Consider the following 24,205-nt stretch of genomic DNA (forward strand, 5'->3'; position numbering starts at 1 on the left):
TGTTTGAGAGAGAGCTCGGCTAAGCAATCACTTTCCACTTCTTTTCACAGGATAATATAAACGTTTTTTTGAAAGCTTGTGAACAGATTGGATTGAAAGAAGCCCAGCTTTTCCATCCTGGGGATCTACAGGATTTATCAAACCGAGTCACTGTCAGGTAAGTTTCAGTGGTTTGTTATCTGTTTTTTCAGCTTAGGGCTTGTGGCTGAAGTGCAAAGAATTTCTGAGATTTTATGATTACTGAAAAATCGTTCCTCTGTCTTCCTCTGTTCTCATTCCGAAACTGATTATTTAAAAAATAGCTTAGGGACTATGAATGTGAAGCTGTCTGTGATTGAGACCATGGCATGTTGTTATTTTAACTCTCTATAAAACTAAAATGGTAGTTTATAGTTTAATGCTTGTCCAACATGGTAGTGTTTGGTTGCTAATGGTGAGGGTGCACGTTATAGAGTGACTTTAGAGGTTATATTATAGTTTACAGAGTAAAAAGAATGATTTTTAACATGATCTTTATATATTTGGAATTAAGACTACAAAAATGAGACTGAGACAGTGGTTAAAGAGACTTTCTTTTGTAATTTGGAAGGCAGCGATGCCTGGCACCAACATGGAATGCTAATGACCTTGTCAATTGTGGATGATTTCTAAAAATGAACTGTTTTTCACTATTTTAATAGTATAGATGAGAAAGTGAAAGTGGGGTGAAAATGTGTGCAGGTGTCTCTTGTGTTTTAGATGGAAAATGGTGTCATGTAGGAGTGTATGGTTTCAGGAAATCTGGTTTTAAGCTCCTATGGGATTGTTTTCCCCCCTATAAATCTAATTTGCTTTCAGTGAATCAGAATAAACTCGTGTTACCAGATAATCGTGATAGGAAAATGATTTAATTTTGTAGAAATGATTCTTTATCATGGCCCTTAAAGCTAATTAACATTTTTTAAAAGGAGAATATAAATACCTTATTCTAGCTGTAGAAATAATAGAAATGGAAAGATTAGTTTCTACCATTTTAGACAAAGATTTAGTTTATATGGTTGATATCCTGTTGTAATAGCTTTAAAGCTATTTAAGAATTGATGGTAAAATCTTAAAAATGGCCAATAATTTTTCTTAAAGAAAAATAACCCTGTATATAAGTATCATAGTACGCATGGTCTTTTAGTAGTAGAAGCTAAAAGTTGAGATAGAATTCATCTTTTCAAAGCCTAACAGTACATATTTTTAAACGAACAAGCCATTTTGGACTTATATGCTTCCAGTTCTGTTGAATTAGCATTTCTAAACTACACAGCCTTGGTAAGTACATAGCAGGAATGGGTCTGCCTGCATTTCTGATTAATTGGAAGATAGCTTGTTCCTAAGTTTCATCACCAAAATGGCATGTTTACTTCTGCGGTGTTGTGAGGTCATGCTTGATATCCATGAAAAATAACTGCATGGATGACTTTGTTTTATTTTTCCTGATCAGCCTTCTCTGAGACTTATCTGATGGGCAAAAAAAGTTTTCACTTAGAAAGTGCTTTATTCTCAATGAACAGGGACAACTTAAGGAAAACAGCCCCCCCCCCCCACAATCATACTGTTTTGAAACTCTGTAGCAGATGTTTGAGTAGGCTACTGATTAGGCAAAACATGTTTGTTGGCTTCCAATTCCAAGAATGCTCCTAGCAAAACTTGCCTGGAATCTGCTTCGTGAGATGTTGGTTCTAAAGTGTTTAGGAAAAAAATCAGTACCTGGGTTCAGTCTCGAGGGAAATTAAATCACTGACAAACTGAAACTGGGAGGTCACGTCCGTTAGAGCTGTAGTAGGAAGTAAGCAGAACAACTTGTTTCAGTGGAAACCACAAGTTCATAAAGGTGTGCCTAGGTAGTACTAACAGGAAAGCCTGAGAGCCTGGACTCTGCTTAGGAACATTTCCCCTGATAATTCCATCTTGTTGGACCAAAGAGCCCAGGGCTTGACCTTGGGCCTGCCACAATGGAAGCCCAGGAGGCTCCCAGTTGTGAGACCTGAGCAAATTGACAAATGGCTTATTTAAAAATGTTGGCTATGGCTCTTCTGCCCTGAGATTGCAATTTTATAAAAGGATGCAAGTTTATGGGAAAGCAAATTATTGGTTACTAAATATCCACGTTTTTCTTAGTTTTTAGTTTTCTTATATAATGCGGAGACTTCTGTAGGTCAGATCCCCTCCTATCATTATTGTAGATTAAAGGACTTGGTGTTGGTTAGACTAGTGGTTTTCAACTGGGAGCAGTTTTGTTCCCCCAGTGGACGTTTGGCAGGGTCGAGAGATAGTTTTGTCGATATAGTTGGGCTGGGAGTGCCACTGGCATCTCGTGGGTCAGGAATGCTGCTAAATACCCTTTAATGGACAGCATAGTCCCCATAACAAAGGATTTTCCAGCCCCAAATATCGGTAGTGTTGAGGTTGAGAAACCCTGACTTAGCCTTGAAATTCCTTATTTCCACTCTGCCAGCAAGCTAATCATGTGGAAATGAAGGCTACTGACTGACTTTACATTCTGCTAAAATGTAACTTTTTACCCATATTACTATAATCATTTATGTATTTCCATGGTAGTATGTTTGCCCATTTAAAAAGGAAATCTCATTATCACTTGAATGTGCAGTAATGTGTCAAGTAGACTTGACATTATTTTGCTCATCTGTATACATTAAAACTAGCAAAAATGGGGCAAAGTACTCGATTATTTTAAATGCTCTCTCAGAGCTCATCTGCTAAGACTGCATGAGCAGTTCATAGATGAGTGTGATCTAACATGCGTGTTTGTATGACACGCTGAAACCAAATAGGAGAGGACAGTTGATAAACCTCCATGCTGGCAAACATGAGGTATTTCTTGTTAGAGGGCAGCAGTGATTAAAAAAAAAAAAAAAAAAAAAACCCAACCCCTCTCCCCCGCCCCAAAAAAAACATGGATGGCGCTCGGAGCCAGGAGAGTTGTGTGGGGTAGCAATGAGGGGGGGAGCAGAGGCAACCAATTTAGAGAGATGTTGCTAGTCAATAATTTCAAAAATCCAGACCCTAACTACAAAAACTTATTTTCCAGCAACTACAGATTTGCAATAAAAACTTTTCCACTGGTCAAACAGAACTAGGGTACTCTGTATTTCTATAATTATACATATTAATACGTGATCTAAATTTTCTTTTTTTTTTTAAAGATTTTATTTATTTATTTGACAGAGAGAGAGATACAGTGAAAGAGGGAACACAAGCAGGGGGAGTGGGAGAGGGAGAAGCAGGCTTCCCAAAGAGCAGGGAGCCCGATGTGGGGCTCGATCCCAGGACCCTGGAACCACGACCTGAGCCGGAGGCAGACGCTTGATGACTAAGCCACCCAGGCACCCGTGATCTAAATTTTCTAACAATTACTTCTTGTAAGAAGTAGTTTGAATTTTTCCAAGTGTGTTTGAATTACTCATTTATTTTAGGACTGCATATACTCAAATATCAGTTAATACTTTTAATTTTGACATTCCTGACTTGAATGAGGAGGATTCATCTTGACACTTTCTTTTCCCCAACAGGAAAAGCAAGTTCGTGAGTTTGCCTTCATGAATTACGGTAGATTGAGGTTGAAGTTACCCTAGGTGAGATGTTTACCGAGGCCATGAAATTTAGCTCCTGTACCAATGAATAATGGTATCATTATTATTAACCATTTCCTAAATATCCCATATTGAACTCAGAAACACGATCCACAGAGAAGAGGTGGTGTGACTCCTACGGAGCTGTCTTTGCACACTTTCTATAGAAGGCCTGTAGCAGAGTAAGCACCCTCACCCCAGCCTCACGCCACAGCGCCCTGGAGAGCTCCAATAGCAAATGTCATGCTCTTTGGGGTGGCATCTGGTCATTCTGTGGCACCAAGCAATTGCTTGTTGTAGAAAGCAGCTCAACAGAGTGGTCTGGAGGTTGTCCTGTATTAGAGGAATCAAAGTTGGCAGAAAGGCAGAGTTGAATATTAAAGGTTTTAATTTTATATTTTTAGCAACTTGGCTCCGAAACAAAGTCCCGTATTTAAACCATTGCCCTAACGAATTACATATTGAAATTTTTAAGCTGAGAATTTGAACAGATTGTAAACATGTTTCTTCTTTCTACCCCCTTATCATTCCAATCCAGTTTTTAGCACTTCCTTAGATGCATTCTGTTCATAATACAATTACAGGATGGCCATGCTTTTGAGCACGCTATTGCATTTATGCAAAGAAAAATTATTTTCTAGTACAGACCCACTCTTCCATCTAGGCTATTAATATTTTAGGTGTAAATGGTAATTTTCAGTTTTTAAAAGATGTCTATCAAAGGGAGGGTACAGAAATTAATTTTTTTTTACACATACTATTTGACAAAGGAACAGTAGTTGGAAACAATTAGTGTTAACATATTTCTGTCATGAAAATAAAGGAGGCTCAAAACGATATTTTAAGGATTTAACTGTTCTCTAGAGCTTCAAAAGGATGCTTGATTTTGCGGCAATACTATAAAGTCATTTCTCAGAAATCTGGTTCCCAGATGGCACTCGAACAGCCTGCCAAATTGAGCTTGGGATATGAATGTGTATGTGAGTATTTATTTAAGATTATAATTCATGTAAGTAAAAATATACCTACTCTGAAGAAATTTTCATAATTTTCTGACTTAAACCTGCTTTTAGTTTTTTTTCATGCCCTTCAAATCTTAATCTGTTTTTTTTTTTTGTTTTTTTTTTTAATAATGACATCCAAACTTCGATCAGTAACTTGAGCATGGTGACTTCCACCTGTCAATTCATGTTACCCTTTTAAAAATGTACTCTTCCTACCTAGCTATTAGAAGGGAATGAAACAGAAAGGAAGTTTGCACTGCACGCATCTCTATCCCATTCAGTGATTCTCAGGTGTTAGGTAGTGACTGAAAGGGGGCATTAATTCTTTCGGGTTGTGAAGACTCTGCTTAAGGCCAGAAGCAAAAATGTATGGATGTGTTTTCAAATGTTCTTTAATTGCAGGGTTAGATTATCGAAGAGTCTGCTTAGTTGCAGAGAAAGGTTGTGGAATAAAAGGGTGTGACCCATACTGGGACAAAGCTATAAAATAACTGAAGATTTATGTAGTATCAGTTTCTCTCTATTTCTAGTTCTTAACTAACTTCTCAGATAGTTAAGTAAGTTTCTGAATGCCAACTCTCCATCCTCAGGTCTTCACTCCTTTAAATCCCCAAAGCCGTGGGGCCTGATTGTGTCTTGGCTTGCTGGGTGAGGCTTGATGATGTGGGTTTTTCTGGCCCAGGGTCTTTATATTCGAAAGTAACCTGATCTGTGTTTGTTGCTGCAGAGTCTCACTGGGCAGCTCATCTGCTTAGCAGTTGACATGAATTTGTTCATGAGAGAATAATAGAATTTGCTTCCCTTGACCAGCTAGCATTTGTTTTATAACAAGGTCCTTCAAGGGTTAAAGAGACAGATTGTTGTTGAAGAGATTCTCCTGTCTTTCAAATTATGACCTGTAGGGCTGCATATGTTGAATTAATCAAATTTTAACGTTGCATACACTATAATATTGGTAGCCCCGTCAGTCACTTTTGAAACAGAGCTTCACCAGTAACTAGAGGTGTTAAGCATTGCTTTGCTCTGAGTTTCTTGCTATATTCTGGTATGATTTACCTGATCATTTGTGTGAGGGTATACGTGTGAGGTGTGTGTGCTTCCATGTATTTTGGGAGCTACAGAGGAGAAAATGGCACTTAGTTCAGTAAGGGGAAATTTTGGTGTCAGAAGTCATTTGCTTGTTTGTCACGTAATGAGCACTGATTGGGCATTTTCTCTATAGCACCTAAAAATGAGATGCCCAGAAACCACTCTTACAAGTCAGAATACCATGGAGCCTGCCCTTAGTGGGGCTCCCATTATAATTAAGGAATTGTCCCCATAAGTTCACAGAGTACATTGTTTTGAGATAAATGCACAGGCTTCTCTGAGTATACAGAGATGAACAATCCTTTCAACTTTTTAATTAGGAAAACACTTCGAATGGGAGGTGACATTGATTTCCCATCTGGGCTTTGAAAGCACTTTTGTTTTCATTTATATCTAAATTTTCCCTGGACTTGAGACTATTTGAGGACAGGGACAAGTACATTATCCCCTTATTTCCTTAGTTCCTGACACCTGAAGTGTTAAGTGTTTATTTGAAGATTGTATTTTGTTTGTTTATTTAAGTTTTTAATTTTTTTATGATGTTGTTAGCCAGCATATGGTACATGATAAGTTTTTGTTGTAGTGTTCAATGATTCATTAGTTGCATATAACACCCAGTGCTCATCCCAACATGTGCCCTCCTTAATACCCCTAATTATTTTGACTTCCTGGACATTCTAAAGCCAGGTTTGTTTTTTTTTTTTTTTTTTTTAATTTTATTTATTTATTTGACAGACAGCGAGAGAGGGAACATAAGCAGGGGGAGTGGGAGAGGGAGAAGCAGGCTTCGTGCAGAGCAGGGAGCCCAATGCGGGGCTCTGTCCCAGGACCCTGGGATCATGACCTGAGCCGAAGGCAGACGGGTAACAACTGAGCCACCCAGGCGCCCCTAAAGCCAGGTTTTGAAGATGGAAACTTTTTTTTTTCCTTTGTCAAGTTTTCCCCTCTTTCAAAATTGCAAGGCAGATCTGGCAAAGCAGCCGTTGATCTCTTGGTTTTAATTGCCTTTTATGTATCATTCCAGAATATTATGTAGCATATTACAACATAATCTAAAATTGAGACAATTGAAAAGAGACATGTGCGTTTACCTCAGTGTGTAGTACACTAAAATGGAAACTTCGGACCTTGTGCCTTTCAAAGTAGTTGGTGGAAGTCTTAATATCTATGCTAATGTACAAATGATAATCACTAATGTTTAATGGACATTTGAAGGATGTTCTGAGCTTGCTTATGGGAAGTTTTAGAAAAATTTTAATGTTTTCATATCATGATCACAAGTCACTTCATTTTGTGAAATAAATTTTAATATATGCTTAAGACTTTTGGGTGGAAAAATATGTTGGCTATATAGGTAGTTGGAATAGTTTATAGAAGTTCAAGGGCAAGAAATAAAATTTTTTAAAAGCAGGGACCAATATTGTAGGTAACTTCTTAGAAAGAATGCTTCAAGAAATGTTGCCAACAAGTTTATAGTAAGACTCATTCCTTCCAAAGTCAAGCTACCTGCCTTGGTACCTCTTACCTTTGCCTAGCATTAAACACCAAAGTCAGTAAGAAAAAAGTCACAAATTACCTTTGACTTTGATATGATAACTTTGACTATGGCATGATAACCATTTGAAGAATATGAGCACAGAGAAACTTGAAAATTTTTTAACATTTCATTTGAACTATTTCTACTACCCTTTAGGCTGTGTTCCTATCACTTTCCCCCAGGATGGAACAAAAAGTTCAGTCACTGTGCATCAGTTGTCATGAACAGATAAGCATCTAGGATGAGAGTAGGGCTTTAGGTGTCCCTTGACATGGGTTTAATCCCATCCCATTCAGTCACTGGGTAGCTGAATGACCTTAGGTTATTTTTCCTCCCTGTGATAACTGCTTCTCCGTGAACAAGACGGATATCACTGCTGCTTTCTTGGAGCTTAGCAAGTAACCCCATTTGGGGAATACCCCTACCTCACAAAGATGTAATGATTACAAAGTCAGGTGTGTAAGGTGTGAGCACAGTAGTGCTCAATAAATGGTGTTGAATTATAATTGTGATCATTTTCATAATTTGGCTGTCCCTTCTTGACCCTATGAAGATACATGTCCCCGGCAGAAGAACATGAAGGAAAAAAATCTGGCTCCTGGATCCCTAAATTGTGACAATTAGCTATAGGCTTTATTTTTTAATAAGAATTTAGGCCTTTTTAGACTTAATCCCTTCTTTTGATTGGGAGCAGATATTAAAACAGGTATGTTTTTCTGACATTTATGTGTAGTCAACTTTTTACAACTTATTTTGTTAGACTAGCAAAGCTGGAAACCAGAGAACAGATAGCTAAGTTATTTGCTCTCGCTCCTGTATATGTGGGACCAAAAACAATTCTTTTTTTTTTTTCTTTTTTTTTTAATAGGATTCTTTTTTTTTTTTTTAAGATTTTATTTATTTGACAGAGAGAGACACAGCGAGAGACGGAACACAAGCAGGGGGAGTGGGAGAGGGAGAAGCAGGCTTCCTGCCGAGCAGGGAGCCTGATGCGGGGCTTGATCCCAGGACCCTGAGATCATGACCTGAGCCGAAGGCAGACGCTTAACGACTGAGCCACCCAGGCACCCTTTTTTTTTTTTTTCTTAGAGAGAGAGAGCATGAGTGAGTTGGCATGGGGCATGAGGGGGGAGGGAGAGAGAGAGAATCTTAAACAGACTCCATGCCCCTTGTGGGGTGCAGTCTCATGACCCTGAGATTATGACCTGAGCTGAAGTCAGGAGTCAGACACTTAACCGACTCAGTCACCCAGGCACCTTGGGACCCAAAACAATTCTGTTACCTTTTATGAGAACTCAACTTTTTGTATATTTTTTGAATTGTAAATGTTAGTTTGATTTGCATCTTTTTAAAAAGTTTGTTTCCATATTTTAAAAACAAAAACATATAAAATCAGAATCAGTCTATACACAAATCCAAATCTAAAACTTTATTTTTTCCTTTTATCATCCCATTTTTTTCCCCTTCATTTCCATGAAAAGTGTGCCCTTTTGGCCATGAGGAGAGGAAGTTATCCTTTGGATAGGCAAGATCAGATACTGTTCTCTGAAAGGCTTTTGTAGAGCTTATGAATTTTTTTTGAAAGGTGTTCATAAACTTTAGGGAACTCCAAAGCACACTCCAGCCATGTTTTCCACCAGACAGAAAACTTAGCTGCTTCTTTTGGGCATCTCCCATCTGTTTTGTCCATCAAAAGGCTACTATACTAACAGCATAAAATCTTGATTATATTATCTAGAATATTTGTGGTTTTTACCCTGGACACTATAAAGAAAATCATAAATAGCAATAGGCACTATTTGGGAGGTCAAAAATCTTGCTGCTTACTTCCAGATATACCCAAGGGGGGAAAAGTCAAGAAACTAGGAAGCACACTTATATGTTAATACTCTTTGAACATAACATAACTTGATTTTTTTTTTAAGTTTTACAAAGAGCCTTCCTATCAAAAATGTTAAATCGATTGGGTGTTAAGTAACATATTGCCCATGTATTGGTTATTTTTAAGAGTGTAGGTTAATGGAGTAGAAATGTTTTAGGGATAATTGCCCAGGTATAATTTGTCATGTTGAGCAGCCTTGCCCAGTGAGAGTGGCTGCTGGTGAACTTAGACATACCTTTTTTGAGTATCCCTACTGAAGTGACCATCCCAACTGAACTGTGACACAGGGTGATGTGTTCTAACTTTTTCTTAAGAGTTTAGTACCATTGCTTCAGATACCACTGACCAAATATGCCCAGTAAACCTAAGAAAACATGCTTCAAAAAGGGTTACTGAAAAGCCTTCTAATTTCAGGGAAACAAAGTATACTTGCCATATAAATTTAAGTAGCGCACCTTGAATGTAAATGACAGTGTACTAAAATTCCATTTTAAAAATGTGCTTGAAACACACTTCAGGTAAACCAGTTTTTCTTAAGCTGAAAAGGGGGAAAAATAGAGGATCTTGGTGGCCTGGGGGGAGGCAGCTGCTATGAATTAACTACATTAGCTACTTGATTATCAATTTAACAAGGATTTTCTCTGTGTGCTTTGAGCAATTTGGGGGAGAAATCTTTAAATAAATATCAAGTATCACTGTTACTACATTTTACTCTTTCATTATATTATGATAATATTGGCTGGTGGATTTTTTTGAAAATGCTTTTGTTCTGTACTTTTTTAGTTGACTGAGACACGGAAATACTCTTCAAAAGAATCAGTGTATCTGGGTAAACAATTTGGCTGACATGTTACTAGACTACTTTTGGCTTAATATCGAGAAGAAAAAATGTCTACTAGATAATTATCTCATGCTCTATTTTGTACATAATAGTGTGTATTCAACTATAGAATGTGCAGGAGTGCATACACACTAAATAAGAACATATGTGAAAATTTGTGTAAGGCTTAAAAGAGTGAAGCATCAGATCCTGAGGGTCTCCAGATCTTTGTTTATTTTGGTGATGAATTCGTTATACAAAGGGTGTTGGTCCCTGTCTTAGAGGAGAAAAATCAATAGTATGACAACTACATATGGGTGTCCAGAGGATGCTGATCCCAGACTATTAAGAAATTGAACTGTGTATCTTTTCTCATACTTCCCATTCTCCATTTAATTCTACTTGCTAGAAAGAGGCAGGAAAAAAAGTCCTCTATTAAAAGACTGTGACTTCCACGGAGGTAAGCCTTGGGCCATTGGAATGGACCTGACGGGCTGATGAGGGTGGGTGGTTGAGTCCTAGCCTGGAGGTATTGAGTCCTTTCACTTGTAGACCTTCTATCTTGTGGCTTGTCAACCACATCCATCAGATACTTAATATTCACCGTGTACAGATCCTGAATCCTGGTTGGGTACAGGTAAAAGAAGTCCTCCTCCTTTTCTACCTCAATCTTAAGACCCAAAGTGAAGAAGATGAAATGCATTGTGAAGTCTTAGTGTTTGCTTTTGTGTCTCAAGGAGCACTGGCATGATTTATAGTTGGTGACTCTAAGGGAACGCTGGGTTCGGAGGGATGAAGTAGGTAAGGAAATCACAGTGCTAGAGTGTCCAGAGTATCTCAAATATTCAATTAGGTTTAGACAAACCAGATAAGAGTGCTCAGGCACTGCTATTACATTAATTATCTTGAACCCAGTAACAGCCCAGCCACGTATTACCATTTTGCTTCTGTTTTGTTTCCAGTGGGTGAAGTGAAATGAGTCAGAAGAGTAACTTGTTTCGCTGTATGACCTTGGACAAATAACAGAGCTAGAATTTAAATTCAGGGGTGTCTTAGCCTACTTAGCTTGGACTCCTTCCTCTATATTGTCAAAATAGACTTAAACAACCTTAAAAAAAAATTGCTGCTATTATTTCTAGTGCTATATGACTGAAATTGTCTTGAGTTGTTTTTTAACCAGACCAGCTAGATCCAAAGTGGATTTGTGTATGTGATTGGTATTCCCTCATTTGATACATGGCAAGTATCTTTGTATTATGATTTAAAATTTTTTTACTAGTTTGTGAGCCATGTAACTTCAAATGGATCTAACAGTACAATATACCATCAAATTTCAGATCACTAATAAGCTCTCCTAATTTTAAGAGTGTTAAATAAACCACCTGCGTGACTTAGAATAGAAGAAATATGCTATGTGTATGGTCTTAACACTGGTTAGTTGAAAAACAATGGAGTCTTTGGATTTTACTGATATGTACACATAAGTTTTTAAGTTTTATGACTTTCACACAGACATTTATGAACATTCAGTTGTATTTGCCATTATAATGGAACGTTCCTGTTAAAGCCGTGGATTGTAAAACCCTACTAATCTAAATTGCTCAGGCTCATGCTGCCACACTTTGACCTTTGTAGCACTGGCATGGAAAGTATCTTTTAAAATAGAACGGGTAAATAATTTATTTAGAATAATTTCTTACCAATTTTTGATGCTCTATTTTACTTGTTAAAACCAAACTAAATTCTGACTCCCTCCCCCAAACATTCTTAGCATGCTTATTAAAAATATATAAGATGGAAAAAATTATATATAAGATGGGATATTTTTATTATGGTTTAGGTCATTGTATATTAAATCTCATAACAAAAGCTGTAATTATAAATAATTTGAAGTCTTGTTTGAAAGTCCAAATTATAAGCAAAAAAGATGAATTATAGTCCTGTTACCTAGTATAATGGATTAAAGAAAGTTTACTTCAGTACATTGCCCAAAGTCCTGCTATCGGTGTAGCCATTGGAGGGTTAGAAACAGGTGGTGAGCACAGAGCATCAAGTGTAACAATAAATAGCACAGTCTAATTCCAGTAAGATGAAACCCCTCTCTCATTGCAGAGAAGAGTAGGGGATCAGATAGTGACTCAGAAAGGCAAAGTCCAAGAAATGACTCAAGCACAGAAACACTTTAAAAATTCCTTTACCAAGACTTAAGATAAATGGAGTAATCACTCCTTTTCCTACAAAGTCATTAGAAGTTATTTCTTGCTAGTTCTTAAACATAAAGCAGCAGGAGTAATTGCCTTTCATTAGTAGGAAGGAATGTTTATTAAGCTCCTCCTTTGTGAATGTGATGTTTTAGACTGCCAAACACGGATGAAAGTCATAGGAGCCCAAGATATGGACATAGGAGAAGAATATAAGGAACAATTTCCTTTTAAGTAACTGGTGGAATGGGTCTGATGCAATAATAGAAACACTTGATTTTTAAGACTAGTAATATGTAAAGAGGAAAAGTACTGTTTATGAGAGAGGAGGTGGAGGAGAGTAGAAAGAAAATAACATTTGAATGTTTTAGTCAATGCCTTGTGTAATCTAATAACCACTTTGTAAGATAGGGCGGTTGCCTGATTTTACAGATATGGAAACTGAGAAGTTCAGTGGCTTGCTGAAGGTCACATGCTTAGTTCAAGTGGGAACCCTCATTAGGACTCCTAACCCAGTGTACTTTCCATGATAACATTCTGCCTCTAAAGTATGCCCTAATGAAAGATATAAAGATTGAATAAAGTACTTTTTTTTTTTAATGTGTTCATATGTATTTGTCAGATATGACCTCCGTGAAGTTGGTTGGGTAGGGAGGAAGTTTTGGAGATACGGAAGAATTTATAATTTTTAGATCCTGTGGGTAAGAAATTACCCAGACTTTTTTAGAGGTAGAGTGCTGTCAATAAGTGTTTCTCAAACTTCGGTGTGTGTATAAAACACCTTAGGATCTGGTTCAAATGCAGATTCTGGTTCATTAGGTCCAGGCAAGGCTGGGATTCTGTATCTGTAGCAAGCTGTCAGGTCATGACAATGAGGACCATGCTTTGACAAGGATTTCAGCATCAAAAGCTGGTGGTCACACACTGGAGTGAAGGTTTCACAGAGGTGCTGGGGGAGATGTAAGGCTTGAGTGTGGATTGAAAAGATGAACGGGATTTGAGTGAGAGGTGGGAGGGATGCAAGGAGATTGGCACATTGGTACAGAGTTCGAATCAAACATTTTTCAGAGCGTTTGGGATGTAAAACAATGAGTAAAGTTAAACAAGATCTCCACTTCTGAGGCCCTCATTTTTGGGGAAGTGGAGAGTGGGAAGCACAAGGAATGCATTTCCAGGCCAGGAGCTTGGAGGCAGGATGAAGGATGAGTTGGGCCCAGTTTGAGTGGTATCTTGAGGATCCTGGCTAGAGAGTTTAAGTGTTATCTCCTAGGTAATGGGATTATTTCCAAGAGCTTTTGAGCATGAGGTTCCAATTTTTTTTTTTTTAAGATTTTATTTATTTATTTGACAGAGAGAAAGCACAAGCAGGGGGAGCCTAGGCAGAGGGAGAGGGAGAAGCAGGCTCCCAGCTGAGCAGGGAGCCCGATGCGGGGCTCAATCCCAGGACCCCGGGTTCATGACCTGAGCCGAAGGCAGCTGCTTAACCGACTGAGCCACCCAGGCGCCCCAGAAGGTTCCAATGTTAAAAGCAGAGATTGATAAGGATGGGGTAATGAAATAGTGCATGAAGTAGATTGAGCACTAGGCTGGAGGCTTGGAGAGGGGTTAGGAAATCGTTGGATGGTTTGGATAAGGATGACAACTGCGGAAAGCTGTGAAAATGTAAATTTGAAATGCCGAAGATGTTTCAAGTAAGACAAGATGGGGGTTGATTAGTATGAAGGAGCTAGAAGAATCTGCTTTTGAGCTTGTGCAACCACTAGCAGAAACAGGGATGGAAGATGGAAGTGAAGTTTCAACACATTGCATTGGACAGGACAGTAGAGCATCCACACACGGAAGTGGAGTCGTCAGGGTGATGTTCAGAACTTGTGGCTGGCTGTGTGGATTTGAGAGTCCTCTGTGAAGAGCAAACAGGCGTTTGTAGGGGAATAGCCCAGCTCTGAGGAAGTGAGGGTGGAGAGGAAGTGTAGCTGGCTAAGGACCCCTCTTCCTTTTCTTCTCTGCCCCGCCCGCGCCGCCCCAACAATCATCTGTGTAAGCGCATCTGTTTCTGACTCCCCTGTTCCATTGACCTATTATATTACCTCACTTTCTGCCTGTGCTCCGTAGGCTCTGGATAACTTGGTAGCTTGAACCATTCCTTCCTTCGTTTAAACTCAAATAAAAGTTCCCTCATTTTGTTAAAGTTCAACTTTGTTTTCTGTGGCACCTTCTGGAAATGTGAGGCCTGATTCCTTATCCTGGGAATTACTTTGCTTTGTAAAAACTGGCAGTGGGTGTGTCACACCTTCCAGAGAAGCATCATGGGCTTGTCCTCCTGGCCCAGCTGGATATTCAAGTCGGTTTAGAGAATCTAAGGTCTCTGTCTGTCTTGGCCTTGGGGTCCTTAATTTGTGAATATCACTGTTTGTGTGGGCTAGTGTCAGCCGTGCCTAACCCTACTCATTTACTCTGTGGATTCTCCTACACAATGAGCAAAAATTGTTGTTTGCTTGCTTTTCTTTCCTGCCCTCCTCTTTTAAATCCAAACTCTGTATTTCCCACACATGACTGTTCCCAAAAAAGAATACGTACAACTCCTGGCAGAACCATTTCAGGCACATTGCATTTAAATTCATATGACCAAATGTATTGATCTTCCCATTTCCCCTCCTTGGAAACCCTCCTCCCAAACAACAGCACTGAAAACAAGCCCACGAAGTTGACAAAATGATGTTCAATTCACCCCGACAATTTTATAATCAAAAACTACTTCCACTTCTATCTATCGAGTTTGAAAAAGAAAAAAATACAAAAATATTTTAAGGCATGTGTGCCACCAGGGTATTTGATTCAGTGTATAATAAATATATGTATGGATGAATGGATGAGTTCAACAAACATTTATTGAGCTCCTACTATGTGCCCAGCACTGTTTGAGGTATTGGGCATTCAGTTTCATGGTGAAAAGGACAAGGCCTTGCCATTCTTAGGCATATATTCTCATAGAGAGGGCAGATAATGAATAAGATAATGTAAGATGGTGATAAGACTATGAGAAAAACAGAGGAGAGGGCATGTCTGGAAGGTTCTTTTGGATACACTATTTTAAGCATATGTTGAGATAAAATTTTACATGCAATAGATTTAAAAGCACTAATAAAACTGGAATTAATGTTTTATTTGAACAGTATCATAAATAATTTTTAGAACCAGAAAGCAGTACGCCTGAAACTAGTATCTTGTGTCAACTGAACTCGAATAAAACAAAATTTTTTTAAAGATTTTATTTCTTTCTTTATTTGACAGAGCGAGACACAGCGAGAGAGGGAACACAAGCAGGGGGAGCGGGAGAGGGAGAAGCAGGCTTCCTGCTGAGCAGGGAGCCCGATGCGGGGCTTGATCCCAGGATCCCTGGGATCATGACCTGAGTTAATGACTGAGCCACCCAGATGCCCCTAAAAAATTTTTTTAAGAGCAGAAAGGCACGCTAATTTCTAAAAGTTGGGGTCCATTTGTGTGTATACATGAGTCCTTTCCTCGTCAGCACCTGTACTCCCAATGTGGTGAGCTGCTGGCTAGCTCTGATCAGGTGATTAGATGCTTATGGTATAGATTATGCTTATGGATTTGGTATTGTCCATTGCTCTCCTCACATCTTGTGTGTAAACTTGAACTGTGCATTCACTTACGAACCCACCATGGCTGCTAGTCTACCATGTCACTCACTGCCAAGCACACCCACAGACTTTCAAGGCATTCTGCCTTCTGATCACTTTTTGGTTATCCACCTGCATTTTTTTTTCCCTTTCACACAAGCTTTGTCAGTTAGGCCAGCTTCCTCTCTTTTGCTTCCCCTAGACAGTCACTCTTGGAGTCCAGGCTCTATCTTGCTTCATCCATGAAGCCCTCCCTCACTAGGAGAAGAAGCCAGATATTTACCAGTCCCAGTTCGGCCAATATGGCCTATGTGGGCATTGGCCAGTTCCCGTACCTCTTTGTCCTTTGATTTATTTACCTGTCAAATGGGGGAAAACACTAATACTTGCTGCATAGGGACCATTGTGAGGATTAAATGAGTTATCACGGGTAAAGAATTTAGATGTCATATAGTAAATACTTTGTTAGGTATCTAATTATTAATTACTATTGGTACTTTTTTATGGTAAAATCTTGGACTGCTCTTTGTTCTCTGGACTCCCATGGTTTGTACAATCTACATGACATTTTTCTTTCGTTTTTTTACTTGTATGGTAAGTACTACTCTAGTATATCTAGAGCTAGGTGGAATTAAAAAACACTTGGTGAATGACAGAGTAGGTAGGAGTGTGAACACTGGGGGCACAAAGCATACTTAGAGATGGATCTTATCCACTTGCATGAAATGTGAGAGGAGGGAATAGACCCAAGGTGCTAAGAGAAAATACCACTGAGTTGCTGCTCTGTTTTGACTCTTAGATAAGGCTTAATTTGCGGATTTTCTCATGGCAGTATTCTTTATTGTGGTACGAATACTTAGCATGAGATCTACCCTCTTGCCTAATTTTTCAGTGCACAATACAGTGTTAACTATAGGCACAATGTTGTTACACCAGATCTCCAGAACTTATTTATCTTACATAACCGAAATTGTATAGCAGTACAGCAATATCCCTGAAAAGCAATACACCATTTCCCCCTCCCCCATTCTGTGGCAACTACCATTACACTATCTTGTTTTGATGAGTTTCACTTTTTTAGATACCTCATACAGATGGACTTATGCAGTGTTTGTCCTTTTGTGACTCGCTTATTTCACTTAGTATAGTGTCCTCCAGTTTCATCCATATTGTTGAACATGGCAGGATTTCCACTTCTGGGTATATATCCCAAAGAACTGAAATCAGGATCTTAAAGAGCTAACTATACTCCCAAGTTCATTGCAGCATTATTCACAAGAGCCAAAATATGGAAACAATCCCCAATGTCTATTGATGGATGAGTGGATAAAGAAAATGTGGTGTAATACCTACAATGGAATATTATTCAGTCTCATAGTATTATTAATTTTGTATGCTCACCTCAGTTTAAATCCTCAGGCTTTGATTCCCTATAGTTTCTTAACAAAGATGCAGGTCAGAAATGCTTTGTGGTTAATAGTGTGGCTGAGTCTTAAGAAAGGGTTGAAAGGATACATTTCTTAAATGAACTAAGCAATTTGATTTTATCCTTGGAAGAATAAGTGAGAAAGGGAAGTTAAGGCATCTGTCTGTACGAGGAAAAAGGGGAGGGAGAAACCCTTCTAGGAGACCCTTGGCATGTGTGGTGGAAGGAGAGGTGTAGTAGAGGGACTAGAGTGGTTTTGCCTGGAGAGAATGGTATGACCCAGGAGATACTCCTACAGACTCTATGCAACATACTATAATGGGAGAGGAAGGAACTCTAAATACTCTTGCCCTTATATACAAAAAGGTTTTTTAAATTGATATTTAGAGTAAACTAAGAACTCTAAGCCAACTAAATCTAAATCTTAAGGGATGGAAGGCTAGAGATGTAGGAATATCTCACGATCACTTGATATCCCTTGGATATTTGGATTGCCGTGACAACAGTTGTAAACACAGGCTTCATTTTAACTGATAATATTCAACAGTGTTCTTAGAAAGGAAAAGATGAAAGCAAAATGTTCGTTTCTGCATCCTAAATGTAAAGTACCTAAAACCGTCGAATAGCCCACTAATAATTTACTCTTGTTTTAATCTAGTGTATTATTCTCTTGTTTTAATCTAGTGTATTATTAGGAATAAGTATTTTTACTATTTCTTTAAAGACTTACTTGTAAGTAGATACTTTGTCCTCCTAATTCTAGTGACAGTTGTATTAAAGTGTAGAAATAGGAAGAGCATTGTTTTACCAAGAAGTTAGTAGTAAATCATCTTGTCTAAGGGCCTTGTTTGTAAATAAATTCATTCATAAAATGAGAATTATGGAATCAGGAAGGACCTATTTTAGGTATACTTTTGAACTTTTAAATATTCAACCCCCACTCCTAAATATATTGGTCATGATTCTCTTTCTCCTCCTCTACTCCTAAGTAAATAATTTGACAGTCTGGTGTGTGATCTTTTTCTTATGGTCTATTGAAACTTTAAGAAATTTGGGGGTACATCATTTGAAAGCTTATTTTTATGTCAAAAGATTGCTTTTCTGGAATGACTTTGATAACTTATTATCAGTTACTTTGGGATTTCAAAGGCATTTTTAATTTCATAAGATTTAAAAATTGAGGTAGATTTTCAAGGAGATAAATATTCAAAGGTGTCAGCCTTCAGATCTGGAGCATGTTATCCCACAATTACAATCAAATATATGAGGACATCTATTTATATTGGTTTGGAATGCTAAGTCATGTCATACAGTTGACAAGTGTTCATTGTCTCATTTGGACTTACCAGAAGGGCCCTCTAGCCAGACCAGTAAGTGTCTGTGTTGTCTTTCATATCAATTTTAAATTTGCAGTGAGAATTGTTAATTTCAGAAATGCTTTTAATGAGTATTCCTTTGTAAGAGGCAAAACTCAGACTTTCAGAGCTGGAAGGTACGAAAGAGAATCTCATTTGATGTCCTTCTTCCACAGAGGAGAAAGTAGCTCAGAAGAAGTTAGGTGGCTTTTCCAAGGGGCCACCAAGTGAGGTAAGACAGCTGTTCTGACTTCAGTCCCACCTCCTGGGTTGTGTGTAGTTATTTCCACTGGACCTCACTCCCTGCTTAACCAGAGCAGCAAATGACTTGAACAAGGGTAGTATTTCATTTTACGTGGTGTTAACCTCATTTGTTTCAATGACTGGCTGTTCATATTGGCATTTAATGTACATTTTAATTTATTACTCTATTTTAGATATTTAGTGAACTGAATAGAATAAGAGCTAGCATGAAGTTTCTTTCTTTTTTTTTTTTAAGATTTTATTTATTTGTTTGACAGAGAGAGACGGAACACTAGCAGGGGGAGTGGGAGAGGGAGAAGCAGGCTTCCTGCGAAGCAGGGAGCCCGATGCGGGGCTCGATCCCAGGACCCTGGGATCGTGACCTGAGCCGAAGGCAGACGCTTAACGACTGAGCCACCCAGGTGCCCCTAGAATGAAGTTTCAAAGGAAACTACCTGCTTGAAATCAGCAGACCAGAATATGTTCACATTGTTTCACATTTTTACCATGTAAAGAAGGAAGTTTACCAATGGCAATTTAATTTTTTGATGCAGCTACCATATATTTTCCTTTATCCATGTTTTGCACCTCTTTTCAACGAATTCTGTTTTTGTGTTTTAAATATGATGCCGTTATAACACTATTTACTCACGGCTATTTTGACAGAAACTGCTTTGATATTGTAACTTTTTGTGTAAGATTTTCTAATAAGGTGGCCTCGGATTCATGCTCATTTAATCTTTTACCACATTCAGATGAATTATTCCAGCATTATTTAATTCAGACTTCCTTAACTGGGCTAAACAAATTAGAGATTGGGCAATAGGAAAATATGTTGAGACTGCATGTGTGTGTTTTTTTAACCAATTACTCTTCTTTGCAGATGTAAAATAGGAGTGCATGCTCTGAGGAAATTGTAAGGTGGATGCATCAAAAGTAACTTGCTAGAATCTCCTGAGCAGTATTCCTTTAAAACCAGAAGGTGTTGACTTTTCAGAACATCAGTTCTGTGCTTCTTGCTTCTTGAAACATTCTGTTCTGTGGACCCGAAGCGTGTTTTTATGCTTAAGTGTTCTCTTCTGGATCCCTGGGAGTGTTGGTGCTTATGGAGTGTTAAGTAATAAACTCAATGACTTTCTCCGTCCTTTAGATCCCTGGACCAAGACCTCCTGAGAGCCAGCTCAGTGTGCTGTGACAGCAACAAGTCAAGTGCATTTTTATGGTGCCCTCTTAAGCATGCCTAAGCACAGTGAAGCATGTGAGGTTTATTCAGTGCACACTTGAAAATCATTGGCAGGAGTTCCAGGCTTTTCGCTTAATTTTGAGTTTCTCTGTGCTTTTTGTTCTAAATTCTAGTTGGGTGAGTCTAGAGGAATTATGTTTCATTTTAACTTCCTTTTTCAGAGAAGTTGCTAAACTAGTTGAAGCTGTAGTTTCAGTTAAAGATGTTTTCAGTTTTCTATATTTATAGGGCAGTGGCTCTCAATCATTAGCATGCATCGGGATCCCTTGGAGGGCTCAGAAAGCCACCTTACTGGACCCCAACCCCAGTTGCTGATTCCATAGGTATGGAGTAGGACTTGAGATTTTTTTTTTTTTTATTTCCAACAAGTTCTAAGGTACATTGGATGCTGCTGGTCTGGAGACCATGGTTTGAGAACTTCTATTGTAGGGAATAAACCAATGAGAACTACTCCAAAGAGAGGGTATGTGAAATTGTTATCCTAAGAATATTTTTACCTCAGGTTATATTCTTAACAAAACCCCTATTATATGAATAATGTTTATACCAAGAAAAAGATTAGTCCTCAGAGTTCCTTTGGAGGTGGTGATACAAGTACTTAAGTATATTAACATTAGTAACGTACGCAAGTGGATGAATAATGGTATGGCTTCATATTCATGGAGTTATTTTCCGTATACCCAATAGTTCATACCCATATGAGCTATTGGGTCTCCAGAGTGGTGGTGTTTTCGGGTAATGGCATTGTCCTGTGGGACTTTACTGGAAATCGACATTTAAGAATTAGATATGTGACAGATTCTGGGCATTTAGGCTGAAGGAATGGCATATTTGGCTCTTCAGCGAGAATTAACAGGTCCTGACTTTCTTGACTGAAGTCAGAGAATAGGTTGGGATACAACAGGAAATGGCTGAAAGATGGAAATGGGGCGCGTAACTAAAATTAAGTTCAAGATTAAAGCCTGGGAGCCCTTTATTTTAATGGGGATGAGAGGGAGTAAATGACATAGTCAAATGCCCCCTTAAAAATGATTCTGGGTACTTGGGTAGGTTTTTAGAGAGAAGCTAAAGTGTCTGTTTTAAATACTGAACCAGAGCTGAATTGCATTCTATCTCTGAATTCATAGCATTCACAGTCTAGTGGAAGAGACCGCAGGGGAGACGTCCATGGTACATGATAGTATAGTGGAATGTTCTAAAAGCAGTCTGCATTGGGTATACGTGGGATCACATGGGAGGGGCCTCTAGGAGAATATAGGAAGTCTTCAGAGGCAATTGAAATGTGAGCTTAATCTGAGAGAATAAGTAGCTCAAAAGAAGGGGAGAATAGTCAGGAGACTTCTAGAAAGAGAAAACCTATTGTCTCCCATGTAGAGATGGGAGAGAATTCTAAGGATGTTTCATGGAGAGAATGTTGGGTTTGTGCTGGAGCAGGTCAAGAAATGAGGTGACTAAAAGTGGCCAGAGCGTGAGTGCAAATGCCACACTTGGATTTTACTCAAGGGAAATAAGCCATAAAAAATAAGGATGTTAAGGAAGGACATAGAGAGAGCATTCCGTTTTAGGAAGGTTCTTCAGTCACCTCCATGAAGGAGGAGGGGGAGGTGTGGAGAAGACTGAGGACAGGAAATAGGTCTGAGAAGCAAGAGATGAAGACAAGAGATGTTTAGGAGCTAGAATTGATAGGATTTGGTGGGTAGGGAAGTGAGTTTGAAGGAGAAGGAGCTGTTTGAGTTAATTAGGGCTTAGCTTTCTGGCTCTGAAACTTAGCCCTTCGCCGGGTCAGAAAACATGGAAGAATGAACAGGATTGCGGATTAGGTGATACATGCATTGGAGAAAAACTTACTAAATTTGACATTCTGAGCTGGGATAATGCTAGTGGGAATAGGGCACATCTGAGAAAAGTTGTCTGGGAAGTACTAGCTGAATTTGGGTTGGGCTAAATATGGTGAAGGTGGGGAGGGGGGAAAAGAAAGAGCTCCTTAGGTTCTTTAGTCTCAGAAATTTCAAAAAGGAATTTGCAAATAAAATGGAAAAATTGAAGTTGATTGCAATAAATGCCAAGTAGTCTGAAGGATATTGCATTGAATGTATATTGACCTTGAAAGTTAATTGAAAGGCAAAGTTAGATTAATCTGAATTTGAAAGCCACTTATGTTATTCCTTTGAAGTATGTCCATTCTTTCTCAGTGGTTTATATAGGATGATTGGTGATACTTTGATAATATTCTGAAATTTCAAGTGTTATGTGGAAGGCTGAATAGGAAATGGAAACTCTGTCACAGGTGGTATATGTAAATGGAAAAGTTTTAAATAATGCACGATGTTGGCTTTCTAATAAAAGAGGTAGCTTTATACAAATTGCAAGAAAGATAAACCATGAAATATTAAATTAAAAATAATTTTTTAGGAGGCACCTGGGTGGCACAGTGGGTTAAGTGTCCGACTCTTGGTTTAAGCTCTGGTCAGGATCTCAGGGTCCTGGGATTGAGCCCTGCATTGGGCTCCATGCTCAGTATGGAGTCTGCCTCTCTCTCTCTCTCTCTCTCTCTCTCTCTCTCTCTCTCTCTCTCTCCCCCCCCCCCTCCCTCCCTCCCTCTCTCCCTCTCTCCCTCTCTCCCTCTCTCCCTCTCTCCCTCTCCCCCTCTCCCCCTCTCCCCCTCTCCCCCTCTCCCTCCCTCCCCCGCTCCTGCTCATGCTGTTTCTCTCTGTAAAATAAATAAATAAAATCTTCTAAAAAAACACAATTTTTTTTGGATAGTCAGTTCCTCAGACTTCATTTATTTCTACTCAGGAGGTAGATTGGTTTTGCTTTTATGCGTCTTGGGAGTTTTGGAAGATATATTAAGAAAGAGAAATTCCCCATTATCTTACTCCTTTTTCTAATGTCACCTCTAATACTTATATATTTGTAATTTTGCTATGGGACAGATGTCTTTGTGGATTTTCACATGAATGTAGTGACAGTTCAGCTGTGAATGGAGTTTTGTTGACACAAATTATGTGCAGGTAGCACTGTCGGCCATGGTTGCTGTGGATGAAGGTTAAAATGGACAATAGGAATAGGTGCCCTTTTTTTTTTTTTTTTTTAGCCAAATGATTCTCCTATTGCTTTGAGTTGGCTTTTAGGGGAGATGGATTTGGGCTTGAATTATAGCTATATAGGAAAACTTCTAGAAAGTCACTTAATCTCAATAAGCTTTGGTCCCTTATCTGGAAAATGGGGATAGCACTGACTATAGAGCTATATTGAAGGGAAATCTAAGCTGCCTATGAAATGCGTAGAGCAATGCTGATGTAGGACATGTGTTAGTGTCCTGTGGCCACTGTTTAGTGACTTAAAGCAACACAAGTATATTTTTTTCATGGTTCTGGAGGTCACATGTCTAAAATGAGTCTTCAGGGACTCAAATCAAGGTGTCAGCAGTTCAGGTTCTTTCTTGAGGCTCTAGAGGGAGAATCTGTTCTTTGCCTCTTTGACTTTTAGAGGCAGAAGGCATTCCTTGGCCGCTGGCTGCACATTCCAGTCTCTGCCTCTGTGGTCCCATCCCCTTCTCCTCTAGTAGTCAAGCCTTCCTCTTCTTCTCTCTCATCAGGACACTTGGGATTACCTTTAGGGCCCAACTCGATAATCCAGGATATCTCCTCCTCTCAAAATCCTTAACTTAATCACCTGCAAAATCCTTTTTGCCATGTAAGGTAATGTTTGCAGATTTCAGGGATTCGGATGTGGACATTTTGGGAGAAGGGGATGTTTGTTATTCAGTCTGTGATAGTACTCAAATTTTCAATATTGTGAACAGAAAATAAAGAAATAGAGATGGAATATTTGTGTTTAAGTTAGGAAAATCTGTAATAGTACGTTATGAAATATCAATATACAATATATTTTATATACAGATGTATTTTATTTTTTTTTAAGATTTTATTTATTTGACAGAGAGAGAGAGACAGCGAGAGAGTGAGCACAAGCAGAGGGAGTGGGAGAGGGAGAAGCAGGCTTCCCACTGAGCAGGGAGCCCGATGCGGGGCTCGATCCCAGGACCCTGGGACCATGACCTGAGCCGAAGGCAGATGCTTAATGACTGAGCCACCCAGGCGCCCCTACAGATGTATTTTAAAGACTGTACCTGGCCATTCTG

The 24,205-nt window shown here is 38.8% G+C and overlaps 1 protein-coding gene across 2 annotated transcripts in view; it reads left to right on the forward strand.

The window, feature by feature from the left end:
• Positions 1–24,205, forward strand: part of LMO7 (LIM domain 7) — a 192,468-nt gene that overhangs the window by 99,217 nt on the left and 69,046 nt on the right. For both annotated transcript variants that reach the window (XM_088022207.1, XM_028106098.2), the window contains one exon: positions 51–157. In XM_088022207.1, coding sequence (XP_087878333.1) covers positions 51–157 — 107 coding nt within the window. The remainder of the gene's footprint in view (positions 1–50; positions 158–24,205) is intronic.

Source organism: Eumetopias jubatus, unplaced genomic scaffold, assembly GCF_037043125.1.
Source record: "Eumetopias jubatus isolate StellerSeaLion01/CBP00866 unplaced genomic scaffold, mEumJub1_p1.0 scaffold_3, whole genome shotgun sequence".
Lineage (NCBI taxonomy): Eukaryota > Metazoa > Chordata > Mammalia > Carnivora > Otariidae > Eumetopias > Eumetopias jubatus.